The sequence below is a fragment of the Falco peregrinus genome, chromosome 2 (genome assembly GCF_023634155.1).
Source record: "Falco peregrinus isolate bFalPer1 chromosome 2, bFalPer1.pri, whole genome shotgun sequence".
In the NCBI taxonomy this organism is placed as follows: Eukaryota; Metazoa; Chordata; class Aves; order Falconiformes; family Falconidae; genus Falco; species Falco peregrinus.
In genome coordinates, this window is record NC_073722.1 from 96511698 (window position 1) to 96525950 (window position 14253).

General features: G+C 37.4%; 1 protein-coding gene across 9 annotated transcripts in view; it reads right to left on the reverse strand.

Moving 5' to 3' along the window:
* MPHOSPH9 (M-phase phosphoprotein 9) overlaps positions 1-14253 on the reverse strand; it is a 31682-nt gene that overhangs the window by 11415 nt on the left and 6014 nt on the right. For 8 of the 9 annotated variants that reach the window (XM_055794514.1, XM_055794516.1, XM_055794509.1 and 5 more), the window contains 9 exons: positions 11547-12049; positions 9490-9613; positions 7126-7216; positions 5766-5872; positions 5211-5336; positions 3956-4392; positions 2863-3021; positions 1813-1900; positions 797-1012 (listed from right to left, as the gene is read on the reverse strand). In XM_055794514.1, coding sequence (XP_055650489.1) covers positions 797-1012; positions 1813-1900; positions 2863-3021; positions 3956-4392; positions 5211-5336; positions 5766-5872; positions 7126-7216; positions 9490-9613; positions 11547-12049 — 1851 coding nt within the window. The remainder of the gene's footprint in view (positions 1-796; positions 1013-1812; positions 1901-2862; positions 3022-3955; positions 4393-5210; positions 5337-5765; positions 5873-7125; positions 7217-9489; positions 9614-11546; positions 12050-14253) is intronic. The other variant, XM_055794515.1, reaches the window with a different exon arrangement.

A 14253-nucleotide genomic window follows, 5' to 3' on the forward strand; every position in this document is an offset into this window, starting at 1 on the left:
TATTTTTAAATTTTAATTGTAAAAAAGGTATTAAAAGCATGAAGTAGCTTTTCCAGCTAATACCCATTTTGCCAATCCATTTAAACATTCCATATATCTATTACTGAAGAATCAGAGCAATTTGGTTCAGTCTAAAAATCATAGAATCACAGAACGTTTTGGATTGGAAGGGACCTTTAAGGATCATCTCTTTCCACCCGCCTTGCCATGGCAGGGGGGGACACCTTCCATTAGGCACCTGTCCAACCTGGCCTTGAACACTGCCAGGGATGAGGCACCCACAGCTTCCCTGAGCAACCTGTTCCATGCCTTACCACTCTCATAGTGAAGATTTTCTTCCTAATATCTAATCTAAAACCACCCTCTTTCAGTTTAAGAATCACACACAATTAACCGTTTTAGCAAGTTGTGATGACTTATGAAAAATTCGGTCCATCCCCACTACACTTAAGAGAGGAAAAAAATAAGTTTCTAAAATAATTTCCTGTAACGTCTCTGAAAATAAAATGAACTAATAGCACGTAGAGTAATAAAATACCCGAGACAGACTATGACAAGTGTTACCACATCAAATACAAACTTGCTGCCTTAAATAATGGTTTTTAAGTATCTATGAGGTCCATAGTATCACATAACACCTAGCCTACTACACAGTCAGCTGAATAATTTCTGTTCTCTTAGCTGTGCGTTAAGACTTCATGATGGCAAACTGAGTAGTTTTCCAAAACAATCAGGACTTGCTGTGTTCGTAACACACTGTGCAACCGTGAACACCATTGCCCATTTTCTTACTTACATTTTGAAACATTTTATTTTCTTCCTTTAGCCTTGTATTTTTATTATCAGATAACTTGTAAGCCTTTTCAAATGCTTCCTCTAGATCTTTAAGCCTCGATTTTAGTTGACTGATAGTGTTATCCTTCTCTTTATTATTAGTGCGCATTTCTTCAATCCGTTCTTGCAAAACTTTGGAAGTATTACTGACTGCATAAAAGCGTTCTCTCCAATCTGCCTGCAGGAGAAGAAAACATTCATTATAATGCTTAACCAGCATAGTTTTTATTTCAGTACAAAGCAGAATCTAAATTTGTCTAAATAGAAAACAAAGGTACATGAACGGAACAAGTTTTTTTGTTTAGTCTTCATGAAAATGAAGACTAAAACCCCCAAAGATGTATTTATTTTATAGGACTTAAAGTATCTGGAGGTTAGGCCTCTAATCCCAGCTGATTGTCTTGCTTCACAGCATAGAAAAATGGCCAAAAAAGGTGGAATTAATTAGTCTTGACTTTATTCTAAAGTTCTAACTTTATTGACAGAGTGTCCTGTTCTTTGACCAATAAATGCAGCTACACAGTCATAAGCAAACTGGGCTGACCTACCCAGCACGGCTGTATAAATATACTTAGAATTAGAGTATTTTTGCCCCAGTGCAGATGAGATTTGCTTTTATCACAGCTCTAATAAGAAATCAAAGACAAAGTAATTTAAACAAAATAAATTATTTTTTTAAATAAATCTAAAGAGAGATATCATAAAACACATGTATTTCACTCAAACTTTGTTTGATCCCTTCTACCCTGGAAAGGTTGTTCATAAGCAAAATTGATGGTGATTCAAGTATGCAGCCTTCAGAAACTCAGCTGGGAAAGTCACTGGTGTAACATACTGATATATGGTATCATATATTAAAAAGAAAGGTTGAAAATAAAAAGAGAAAGACATGGAAACACAGATCAGCTTAATAATGAAAAAGTGCGTTCTTTTACCCTTTTAGTTAAAAAGCAATTTGATTTAAAAATACATACTTACCACTTGCTTTTCTAGCATATTATTCTTATTTTCAAAGGCTTTTATGCGAGCACTTGCTTCATTCAGAGCAGCATCTAATTGGTCGCACCTATTTAGAACATACAAATTAGAAAAATCTCTTGACATTTTAAAATAATACATCTGCATTTTATAGCTACCTTTTCTTCCTCAAGCATCACCACAAATTTTGGTGTCCAGCCTCCTCCCATAGTCTTAGGCCACTGCAAACTGGGAATGCACGCAGAGGCTCCAGATTGGTCACAGCGTAAGAGCTGCAGAGCCAAACACAGCTGAGATGCACCAGAGCAGAGTTCCACTTCAGCTAATTGATGACGCTGTGTGATCATTAATGACTGAAAACATATTCCAAGCTACTTTAACTCAATAAATGATGCTCAGAAGTCACTTTCAATAGTTGGAACGCACTAGTGCTGGAAGATAAGTACAAGAGAGTCCCAGCTACTCAGAGGCTTTCTCAATTGTTCTGAAGGGCATAAATTTTGATAGTATTTTAGCTGTCTAAATTGGCAATATGTATTTTGACTAGCAATACCTATATAAAAGTCACATTGAACTTCCATATATAGCAAACATTCATGCTGTATCTGATGGAATGTATAGGTGAGGCGCACAGACTCCAGCATTAACTGGCAAATTGGCTTTGTAAAGCTGGCAATGACTAGCATGACAGGTGAGCACTATCTTACAACTTAAATAGTTCCATTACAAATTGCTCAGGACTACCTCCACCTGACAGCTTTTCTTGAGCAAAATTTATACTGGCTTCAGCAAAAATCAGGTCAAACAAGACCTCTGGTCCAAACATCACACTTGCTGCCTAATAATAATTTTAAACTGATCTTAAACAGCTGCATTAAGTAATGCAAAATTTATATTTAATAGAAAACATTAATATCATAGATGCATGAAATCTTCAGAGTTGAAGAGTGACATAAACTTTTCAAGATACTCTAAACAAGCATACTCAGTTTTTGAAGTGGAAAGAAAACCATGTAATAGAGGAAGAGCACAAGTAAGGACAACCAGTACCTCTCGGCAAGATTTTGATTGATTTTCTTCAAGTCCTCAGATGAAGCAGTTTTATGGCTTGCCTCCAGCTGCTGTTTTAAGCTATGTATCTCAGAGTCATAGTAAGCTCGTAGATCAGCTATGTGTCGGGCATGTTTTTCCCTCAAGTTCTGCCTAATCCTATTTTCAAAATTGAGAACAACAAAAAAAAATTTCAGCTATCCACATAACCATGCACTGCTACATTCATTTGCACATAATGAACTCAGCATATAAATCTCTCTTACAGAATTTTGCTGCATTCAGATTGAAGCAAAGAAAGCTTTGTCATCTGCAGCAGTGGCAGACAACCTAAGGCTTGCACAGAAGTCCTCACATTACACAAATACACATTATTATCTACAACTACAATACAAAGCTTTACTCTCTCTTCTCTCCTCTGCTCTGCACTAGAAACTATGCATGTAGAATTAAAATAGGAAAACACAAAACACTGAACCATCTTGAAACCATGACCCCAACATAAACCCTCACACACAGAATGTACATCTGCTGGCCCTTGTGTAAATCATGACAGCTTCAGTAGTGAATGGAGGATATTTATTTTTCCTAAGTACAGTAATTCTGTGCTTCTCCAACCATTTGACTCTAAATAGGACAACATAACCCCCACAGAACTTTGAAATTCTCTGCCTAAATTAACTCCCTCCTACTGCCTATGAAGTATTTTTATTTTAATGTATAAAAAGGAATAACCAAATAAAACATAGAAAATTATTTTGCCTTCCAGTTAAGGCTTTGACATCCAAGGAAGACAGAGTACAAATATTATGCCTTAGATTAAATAGTATGGTCTAAAGAAGATTAAATAGTATGGTCTAAAGAAAGGCAATTGCAAGAAGTGGAAGATGACTGTTCTATTCATACGCCATCTGTACTTCAGGGGAGAAAAGAAAAAGCAGGGGAAATTAAAAAGCAGCAGTGTCCAGCTATGTTCTAAGCAAACAGAACTCACATACTTTGTTCATTTTACTAGTATTGTTAAGTTTCACTTCTTTCGTGAAAGCACCAACTCTACGACTTTTAAAAAAGAAAGGAAAAAAAAAGTACTTACTTTGACATTATCACAGGATCTTCAACAGATGTCACTGAAAGACTATATTCTGGCAAACTGTTGTCAGCACACTGAGTAACAGAAGATGGAGTCAGAGTCAGTGTTTCTTCCTCCTCAGTGTTGACTAAAAGATCTTTATCAGCACCCCTGTATGCCACCGGAAGGGGAGAGCCGGTCTTGTTTTCATTTTGGAATGGGTAATTTCTCCAGAGGTCCGAATGCACAGCTCTGCTGCTGGCAGGATATTTTGGAGAATCATCTAACTGAGATGAATTACTTGTCTGTGAAAAAGAGTCTGTGTCACAATGACTTGAAAAACCCGGCTCTGCCATAGAGTCTGGAGAAAAAGGAGTAGTCTCTTCAGGAATATTGAAAAAACAGCGTCCTGGGTTCTGCTGACCTGGTTTCATATGCAGAGTTGGGTCCAACGTCAAGATCTAGGCAATAAGGTACAATGCCAAAAAAAAAATAGTAATTGTGGGTTAACTTTTGTTCTTCTAAATGGAGTTTATCTGAAGACATTAGTAATCCATGTAACACATTGCAGGAATCATACTGAATATTACTACAATCATTTGGCAGCAACAAGCAAGATGAAGGGACCTGTAACAGCTTAGATGATGATAGATATTCCAAACATTTGCATCTTGATTTTCTGAGTTTCCATTAAGAATAAAAGATACGTCTAACATCTGTAGCTGTCTCGAAAACCTTTGAAACTTCATCATGTAAATAGAAGGACTCTGATGTCTGCTTGTAGATTGAAGCAATAACTTTGCACCATTACAAAAATCACTTCATGGATTATATCGAGAAGCTATCACACAGTAGCCATCATTACTAGATTGTGTACAAGACTGAAAGGTGTATAAAGAAACAGATATGATAAAGAATATTTCCACAAATCTGTGCCTCTTCTTTTTCATGGGTGGAATGAAATCGTCTTGTGGGAAACAGTAAGAAAACCCCGCTCCTGCGGCTGCAGTTCCACTGCATTTCATCAGCTGCAGCCTCAGCGTAAGCAGATTCGTGCCTGCGGCATCCTCAAGGTTGTGCGGCAAAGGTGCTCGGCTACCCGGGGTATTGGGAGAGGTTTGTTCAGCTGGATCCCTTCCCAAACTGGTTCCTCAGAGGCTGCACACACTGCTGTTCCAGCATAACACTGGAGATGGCAGCAGGGGCCCATTAATTTGAAACCAGCTTGTAACCCAGCATCGCTTCAAACTGACCGGTGAAGGAAAGAAATTCATGTTACCTCTGGTGGGTGACTTGACTGGGAAGAAGGCATAAAATTCTGATCTGGCAGCTGCTTGTTTTCCCTTTGTCTTTTATGATAAATATCCTTCAATGACGATAACTTCGTTTCATCAGCAGAAGACAACTTCAACAGGCAAAATTGCTACATTACTTTTCTGAACACAATCCTCCATCCCCAATACAGATAAGCAAGTTCTGGGGTGGGTTCAGCTAATAAAGCAGTTCAGAACAGAAGGCAGCTTTATTCAATGCCCCTAGCTTAAAAAAGGGTCTTTAATGAGGCACATGCACCTTCAACATGCTAGTTAGTCTCTTTTCACCTCCTATAGACAAAATTTCTTTTAAATGACAAAAGGAAGTCAATACGTTCCAAGTGACGTTAGTGGGGTAAATGAATAATGAAGGAACGGAGTGTGAGAGACTGAGTTAACAAAAGCGTTCTCACAGAAAACTTAGCTTCTGGAGGGCTGATTCCATCATAGAAGAAAGCAAAGATGACAAGCAACTATGAGACAAATTTTAAAGCATGTACAAAGTTTTGTAAAACATGTACCTGGTCTGGTGATACTGTTGTGGAGTACACGCCAGCAAACTCGCTTCTGAAATTCTCTGGTAAAGAGTGATACAACTCCTTTTCATCTAATTTCCAGTATGAAAGTCCTGATAAGAGGAAACATTGAAAGGGAAAAAAAAAATTAAAATATCAAGCTCATGGTTATAGAACAGGAATCCCCAAATCCATTAGTAAAACGTTACTTGTCAGCTAACAAGAATGCTGTATTAATTATTTGCATCTATTGCTCAAGGATCTCACTAAAGTATTTGTTACCAGAAGTTAACAAAAATCTCAGTGCAAAGCACAAGCAGCAGCAGTATTACATCACATAGCACCAGTAAGAAAACCTATACATCAGTGAACATGTAGATTTACTATTTGGTGTTCAAGGGACAAGGCCTCATTTTCCACAAACCTGTATTTCTCATGATTCCAGTACAGCACTTAAAACTTACATTACCCAAGAAAAAATCCTAGGCAGCCACTTGATACTATAAACTCTTTTGTTTGGTACTGAACAGCATGCAAAAGGCAGACTACCAGCACCAAGAGGGATGGCACAAGAAGAACAGATACAGTCTCAATCCCACTTCAATTTCTTTACATCTCCCTCTCTCAATGGGTTGTAAAGAAGCAACAAATATACAGAGTTTGCAGGGCTGCATCTCTGTGCCCCTGTTTGTTACTGAAATTAATCCACCCTGTTACAATCAAAATATGTGAATTAGTTGTTTGGCTTTCACAAAAAAAGACCTAAGAAACCAACCCCCCCAAACCCACAAAAAACCACCAACAACCACCCCTCACACACAGCCCCCAGAACGACAAAAGCAAAACCATAGCAAAACACAAAAAAAGCAACCTCTCCTCCCGCTAGTTAAAGAATCACCACATTATACACTGCATTATTTTGTCCTTGTCTATTCACACAATTATTGCATCATGCCCTTTGCTTTACTGGAATTCTGTCTCTATTACCATCCACCCCTGCGATTACTAGACCAACGATGCTAATATTTGAAAGATCATTTGATAGCCTATCACAATTTTAATAGTAATTACATTACGAAACAGTTTTAAACATAAATCTCAGCTTTGAAATGTTGAGAAATTTGAAAAGGAAAAAAAAATTGCTGCATGTCCTACCATCCACCAGCACCAATACACAGGAGCTACCATCAGTTTGAAACGCAAGAGCAAGAAAAGCAGAATTACACCACATCCAACTTTAATAGCTTGTCAGTGCTTAAGACCTCCTCGCCTTTCCAGACTTACTGGAGATACAGTCCAGCAAGAGTTTTTAAAAAAATGAGAATTCAAAAGAAAAGGGAATTTAAGTACAAGAAATGAACTATACCTGAAGCTTCAGACACTAAGGAATTCGGACTTTCGTTCGGTTGATTGAGGTAAAAAGTGTAAGGTGGCAAAGCAGCATCAGTAACATTTGTCTAAAATTACAAAGGAAAAACAAATTTATAAGGAAAAATCACAAAGCAAGGGAAAAAAAAGCAAGGGTATAATTTTAAAAAATTGCATGTAAGTGTTATTAGTCTGCTTAAGCAAAGAAATTAAATTACATGGCCTGACCCAAAGCTATACTATTTATATTCAGGGCAATCACAGTCAAAAGGGGAACTAAGCTAAGCCACATAATTAAAAGATACTAATATTTTCTAAGTCACGTGCCTGTCTGCTTGTGGAGCATTTTTAACTGTTACAAAAATACGTATTTTTGACAGTCATCTGAACTTTCTTGCTCCTTAAGAGATGCAAGTATATAGAGGGATGATTTACCAATTAAGTGTTACTCTTTCCTCATCCTAAGATTGGAATTTCTTAAATTCAGCTGTTACAACTCCACCTGCCGCAATCTGGAGGTAAACACCATCATCTCAGACAGACAAGACCCTACATACCCTTCTTCCCATCACTCCAAACCTTCTAAGCAACCTCCCCAGCTAATTATAGAAACAACTTTGAAAATAGTGGGACCAACACATGGGGTGGAAAAATGACATAGTTTTAAGATTTGCCACAGCTCTCCTCTTCCTTCATCAAAGGAAGAAGTGTCATTGATACAACACAGTGATACAAGAGCAACTGAGGAAGGGCAGATAGCTTTAAAACTCTCATCTCACATTGCTCTTTTCTACTGTACTCAGGGCTTTTTGTTCCATGACAGCAGCTTAACAGTCATGCTACTTGGTAAATTTATTACAATACAACTGAGGACTAAAACAGGATAGTAACCATTGAGTTAACAGAAGTAAGAAAAAAATCAGAACTAAAGCTTTTGAAGTTTTTGCATGAAGTACCATCTCACCTCAAGGCTATTTTGTCCCTCTTAATGTTTTTATTTAGGTATTCTCCTTTGCCTAAGGAGGAAGAAAGGAAAATGAAGGAGTATCAACTGAATTCTTACAGAGGAACAGAAAGATAAAAGTATTTTCAAAATCTGAGTTTCTGGCACTAATTTCCTTAGGCACCCTCCTGTAGCAGAGAGAGAAAAGAAACAAGCCACAACAGATAAATTTGACTCATGGTTTGAAATATCCCCTTAGAGGATCATCCTGTTTAGCAGACTAAAGAGAGCAAACCCCAACAGCTACTTTTACGCTCTCTGGGTCACTCTCAAAGTGACCACAGGAAAGAAAACAACCCTGCCTTGAATCAAGCAATTTGTATTTGCTAGTTCTCCTATTCTCCTGCTGGTCAAGCCATTCACAGAGTTTCAGGAATTATTTCCTTAAACATAGTATAAGGAGAGAGGGTTATGACAATTAATATACTGAAAGTAAATCCAAAACTTCATCGCTGTATGTATGGTGATTACTCCTACAATCATGTTGCATAACATCCTTTTGGATCCGAACTATTGTATGTGATTAAACTTCCCTCCCCAAAATAATCAGATTTATGGACATACATAATTATTAACCAAGAATATGGGGGAGTGAGAACCCAAATTCTCTCAAAAGAAGCATTTTGAGCTGATTCAGCAGTCACAGCAACAGTAGTTACTACAAATGGTTCTAAAGAGCCAGTTAGATCTCCTAAGTGTTTATTATGGGGGTTACTTACTTTTAGTAACCAGTGTTGTAACTGTGCTTAGAGTAGTTCAATTTAGCCAAATCATTATCACACACAAGCATAAAAGAACGTATTATTCTTATGGAAACAATAAAAAAAAAAGAAAAAATGTTTGGATTTTAGCATAAATGACTGCTAAGAACACTAAAAAAGCCCAAACAAAACCAAAAAAATCCCTGCAATTTAAAATCCCAATCTGGAAGAATACTGTTTGTCCTGAACAAAGTGGCTAATGCCTTAATAACACACAAAGAATTCTGTGCGCTAAGAGAGACATTACCAGCTGAAATTAAGGATCCTTGAAAAAAATTATAGGGCACAATAAATTACTATGACTTGAAGCTTCAGTTGGAATTATGACTATTATCTCTATAAGGAAAGCACATGTGCCACTGGGGTGAGTTAAGACAAAAATGAGGCAAGGAACAAAAACCGAAATAGCTACATGAGTATCGAATGATCCAAGAAGTCAATTCTGCCCACAACACTTCACACATGTGAATGGGAACCACTACTGCAATGCTTAAAGCAGAGTATGAAAGCATATGCTGAATCAGAACATACAATAAATCTGAAAACCACCTGTGACAAGAATAAAATTAGAGAAACATAATAAAATAAAGAGACTTACATTCTCAAGTGGTAATTTCTTTGCTTGCTCATTTTCTTGCATAGAGTTCACACATACTTTGTCTGCATTTATTCTTTTCGGTTGGTTTTGTTTCAACTTTTGTGCCCACGATGTTAAAGATTTACTAGACAGTAAGAAACACACACATACACCTTAAGTACAGGTGCCCTTTTCAGTGGGGACACCAATTTGTTCTTCAAGGTGAAACACAGGCCCCAAAATTCTACTGCCTTTGTGCATTTTTGAGGAACAATATGAAGTAATGGATGTGGAGATGTTTTGGGGCACTTTTTTTTTTTTCCCAAGGCAAACAAAAACCACCAGCAACCCAAAACACAAACAAATCACTGAAAGTGAAAGGTGCTAATGAACTGCATCCATAATCAAAATGGTTTTACTACTTTGTTATGAAATTCTTTGGTTTTTTTCTTAAAGAACTCTATCTTTTTGGCCAGATAACCATTTTTTGGTCTGTTCAAGCAGATACTAATTAAAGCCACAAAATTAAGCTGGAATGTAAATGCAGTGCATTTTCTTATTGTGTAAACCAGTCTGGTTGTAAAGATGATGGCAGCTAAGACACACTAAGGATACCCTTGAAGATTCTCTTCAGTCGGCAGGTAAGAAAGATTGAAACAAGATACAGAACAAAACAGGGGAAAAGGCAGAACAGAAACAGAGACATCCTGAAATTTTTCTTAGAGGCAGATGTGAAAAAATTTTCCCATTTTATTAAAAAGTGACACTATAAAAAACTACGTATTGTCCCAGACTGGGACATACACTAGAAAGAATGAAAAAAGGTTTCAACTAAAAATTTAAAACAGCAAACACTAACCCCCCCCCCCCCCAAAAAAAAAAAAAAACAACACAGTTTGGGTTAACTGGACTATTTAATTTTGGTTTGAACCCTTTCTTCCCACCAGCTGGGTTCACAATACAAAGCAGAATGCAATTTCAAAGACAAAACTGGCCTTTTTGTTTGTTTGTTTGAGGTTTTTTAATAAAAAGGACAAGAAGCCATACGTTAATTATTTCAAAAACTGGCTTAGAAAGGTTTTTCAAACTGCAAAACACTCTTGAATTGAGTTTCTCCAGCTCTAAGTTACCCGGTACCCACCCCATGGAACTGTGCAACATGAATCAAACACTGGAATAAATCCCAACAGAAGGGAGGAAGAGAACATATGTATCAATGTGTGGTAATGATGCACCCTATATCCTGAGACAACACATTTCCAAACCAAATCCTCTTAACGAGAGCTGGCTCTGCATTTTATTTCATAGTAGCAAAATGCAAATTCATCTTCATGATTCTTTGGGTTTTTTTCCAATAGCGAGAATGTTTTGTTTTTTTCCTCCACAAACTACTATCAGGGACTCACAGGCAATATGGTGCCCACAAGACCTACCATCCTGCTCATGACCGCATGAAGCCACTGCATTACAGTCCAGGCTGACAGGGAGAGCAAAATACACTGTTAAATCCTGTGCAACTGGAGCAATATTTGGTCGGCATTACTGCCAAAACAGCTAGCCCACCTTTCAAAACAATCTTGGTAGATCCAACCACCTACTGAATAGAGCAAACCAAAGATCAACCAAACAAAAAAAAAAAACAAAACAGCAGAAAAACTCAAACATGTTTGGCTGTTGTCTGATACAATTTATTACTGTAATGCATGCATATAAGCTGGCAAAAAAGACTGGTTGAGCACAACAACAAAATATCAATCATATAAAATTGGTAATTGGCACCTAAAATTCTGGTGCACTGATAAACACTATATGCAAACTGTGTCTTGGCTCATATTTGCAGAAGAAAGTAGATTTTCATGTATTTCCCAATGTATGTACAGCAGATGAATGCTGCAGACAGAGATAAGCATCACACAGAAACATCAGGCTAAACAAATAAATTGATCTGCCAAGCAGCAGAGTATCTCTTACAGGCAAGATGTTCCATTCAATTTGTACATGTTTCCAGTTACCGACAGCTGTTTACTGACTAGGGACCACCTACAATAAATTAACATGTTTGGAAGTTTATCCCTTACCTGGGTTTTTTTCCACATTGAGCTTCGTCAACTTTATGTTCAAATTCAGCAGGGAAAACTAAACCATCATTCCTTCCTGACGAACAATTTTCCTCTACTTTTTTCGGTAAAAGTTCTCTTTTACTTTGAACACTTTGCAAGACTTCTCCATCACTTTGTCCTTGCGAAGTTTTCTCCATGTAGTTCGTACACTTGCTAATGTCGTTAGATTTGCTAGGGGTCAGCCCAGAGGCAGAAATCGTACCATACCCACTATTCATCGAAGCATCGTTTGCAAAACATTCCTGATGCAGATCAGATGTATTCGGCTGACTTTCCGCTTCGTTAGATCTAAGTTCACTAACAATGCACTCATGCTCTCCAGAGATTTCAGAACACATCCCCATTTGACTTTCTAGCGATGAAAAAGTGTCTGGAAGCTTGGCAGGCAAACTTCTGTTCTTGCCGGCACCCCGACTGCTGGTCTGCAATTTCACTAACTGCCTTATCTCATCCTGAATTAGCTACAGAAAGAAAAAGCAAAATTCCTATGAGCTCGAGCCAGAAATCTCATTTCTATTTTGACGCATCTTCAATTCATGTTACTAGCGACAGAATTAGAGTACTTCTTTGAAATAACTCATTTTTTTCACTGTGTAGACAACTCATGCATAAAGTAAAGATATGCATACTGTGCATAACAGTAAAATGTCCACGGTAACGATCCCTCATTCCATGCAGTGAATTACAGGTCCCAGTAGTCATTTGTTAATGTAAAAAAAAACATGCATGCGTGTATTCACTACGTGCCTTCAGAACTACAGGTACCTACCAGCCAGTTAAAGAAATAATAAACTACCCAGGGATGTAATTACAAATGGACAAAAGTCTTTTGCTAAATTTAGGTCTGAAAGGTGTTATAACTTGGATACACATTTTTAAAGATTGCAAGGATGCCTTAATGGAAGTATAAACCATTATTCAATTAAACTAATAGGAATAATGTACCTCTGTAAGATTATTTGCATAAAACTTGACTTTAAAATAACTCATTTAGCTAATATGTTATTAGGCGGTTCATATAATACAAAGATCTACGTTTTGACTGTTTTGGTATCTGATGGAGTGGAGCAAACCTAGAACTAGATCACCAGATTTAACAGGTTACTCTTCAGTCTACAAGATCGGCAAAGAGTTATTTCAGTGTATGAGAGAAACAGAGGGCTTGGTTTTGGTTTTTTTGTTAAGTTTTACAGTTGTGCACTGGTATACCGAAAACAGCTTTGAGAAACTTCTAGTGCTTTTGTCAAGGGCTATGAAAAGGCTTCATGCTGGAGCCCATAGCTATGTCCTTTGGCCAGCGATCAGCACTGCTGCAGCGTTACACTGCCGTTACTGAGCTCTGCATCAGCGCACAACTCTTACTACACCTTACAAGACCAGAGTATCTGGTTGTTTTCAAGAACACATATCAAACTAATTCCCTTGGGGTGGGGGGTGGGGCGGAGAACTTGCAATAATTTCAAGAACATGGAACTCTACTAATGTTTTTTTCACAGAACTACAGTACATTACTCACATATGAACAGCAAGTGGAAAGCACAAATCGAACAAAGGTAATTTGTTCTCTTAAAATAATAAATAAAAAATAAGACTGAATTTCAGAGGAACCTGTGTGTAACGCTAGTCAGAACCAAGCCCCATATGTTTCATTAGCTTGCACAGAATTAACAAATTCAAATCAATCTTTCTATTAAAAAGAAAAATCCACACCAAGACAAAAAACAACGATGAAGCTTTCTGCCATAACAAAGTATTTTGTTGTGCTAACGATTTCAATCATGACTGCAGCCATCATTTGCTTTTTAATTCTGTGATTCAACATTGTTGAGGAAGGTAGAGAAGGGAAAACAAAAGGAAAGAAACAGAACTGGAGCAGGGGGGAATTATGATCAGACTCTCTGCTGACATTTAATCTTTGCCATTAATACCTTGTGTGGGAAAAGTGAAAGAAAGGCTACTATGCCAATTAAACAGCATTTTTACTTCTCTTTGCATAGTTACAAGTAATTCCAAGAGAATAAAAGACCTGGGAAAAAGAAGATGACACTTCTGTAGTTTGGGAATTGTAGGTAACTGTTTTTTACAAAAATCCTCTTCAATGAAGTCTGATCTTAGGATGATCCACAGATGGTGACAGTTTTTCTTGCTACTGTATAAATCATGTAAGCCAAGGACTGAGTCCACCGATTCCAAAATGAACTCAAGGTCTTTTGATCCATATTTTCACATGGATGAAGATGTATTTTTGTAAGCACAGTTGGTCTTGAAACACAGCACAGAGCAAGCCTTATCTCAGTCATGTCAGTGCTAATGCAGCCTCTTGCTTTTCAACCCCAAATAGTAGATTTTTTTTTTTGTTGTTTATTGTTTTTACTAGAATGTGCTGAATTGCCTGTACTTCAGTATTTTCACTAGGTGACTGGCATACCAGTTTAATTTGGAATAGCTCCATCTATTTTATCTAATGCACTCATACAACTGAAAGTAAGTCATAGCTGTTGATTTTGTATTTAGTGTGGCAATTCATGCAATTAGTAAGTCCCTGCTGATACCACAAACCTAACTCTTCCAGAGGTAGCTTTCCTATTGAGAAAGACAAAAACCGGCAAAGCCAACACAATGGATTAGTCAAGACTACAATTAGCAACCAGTGAACCGAAACACT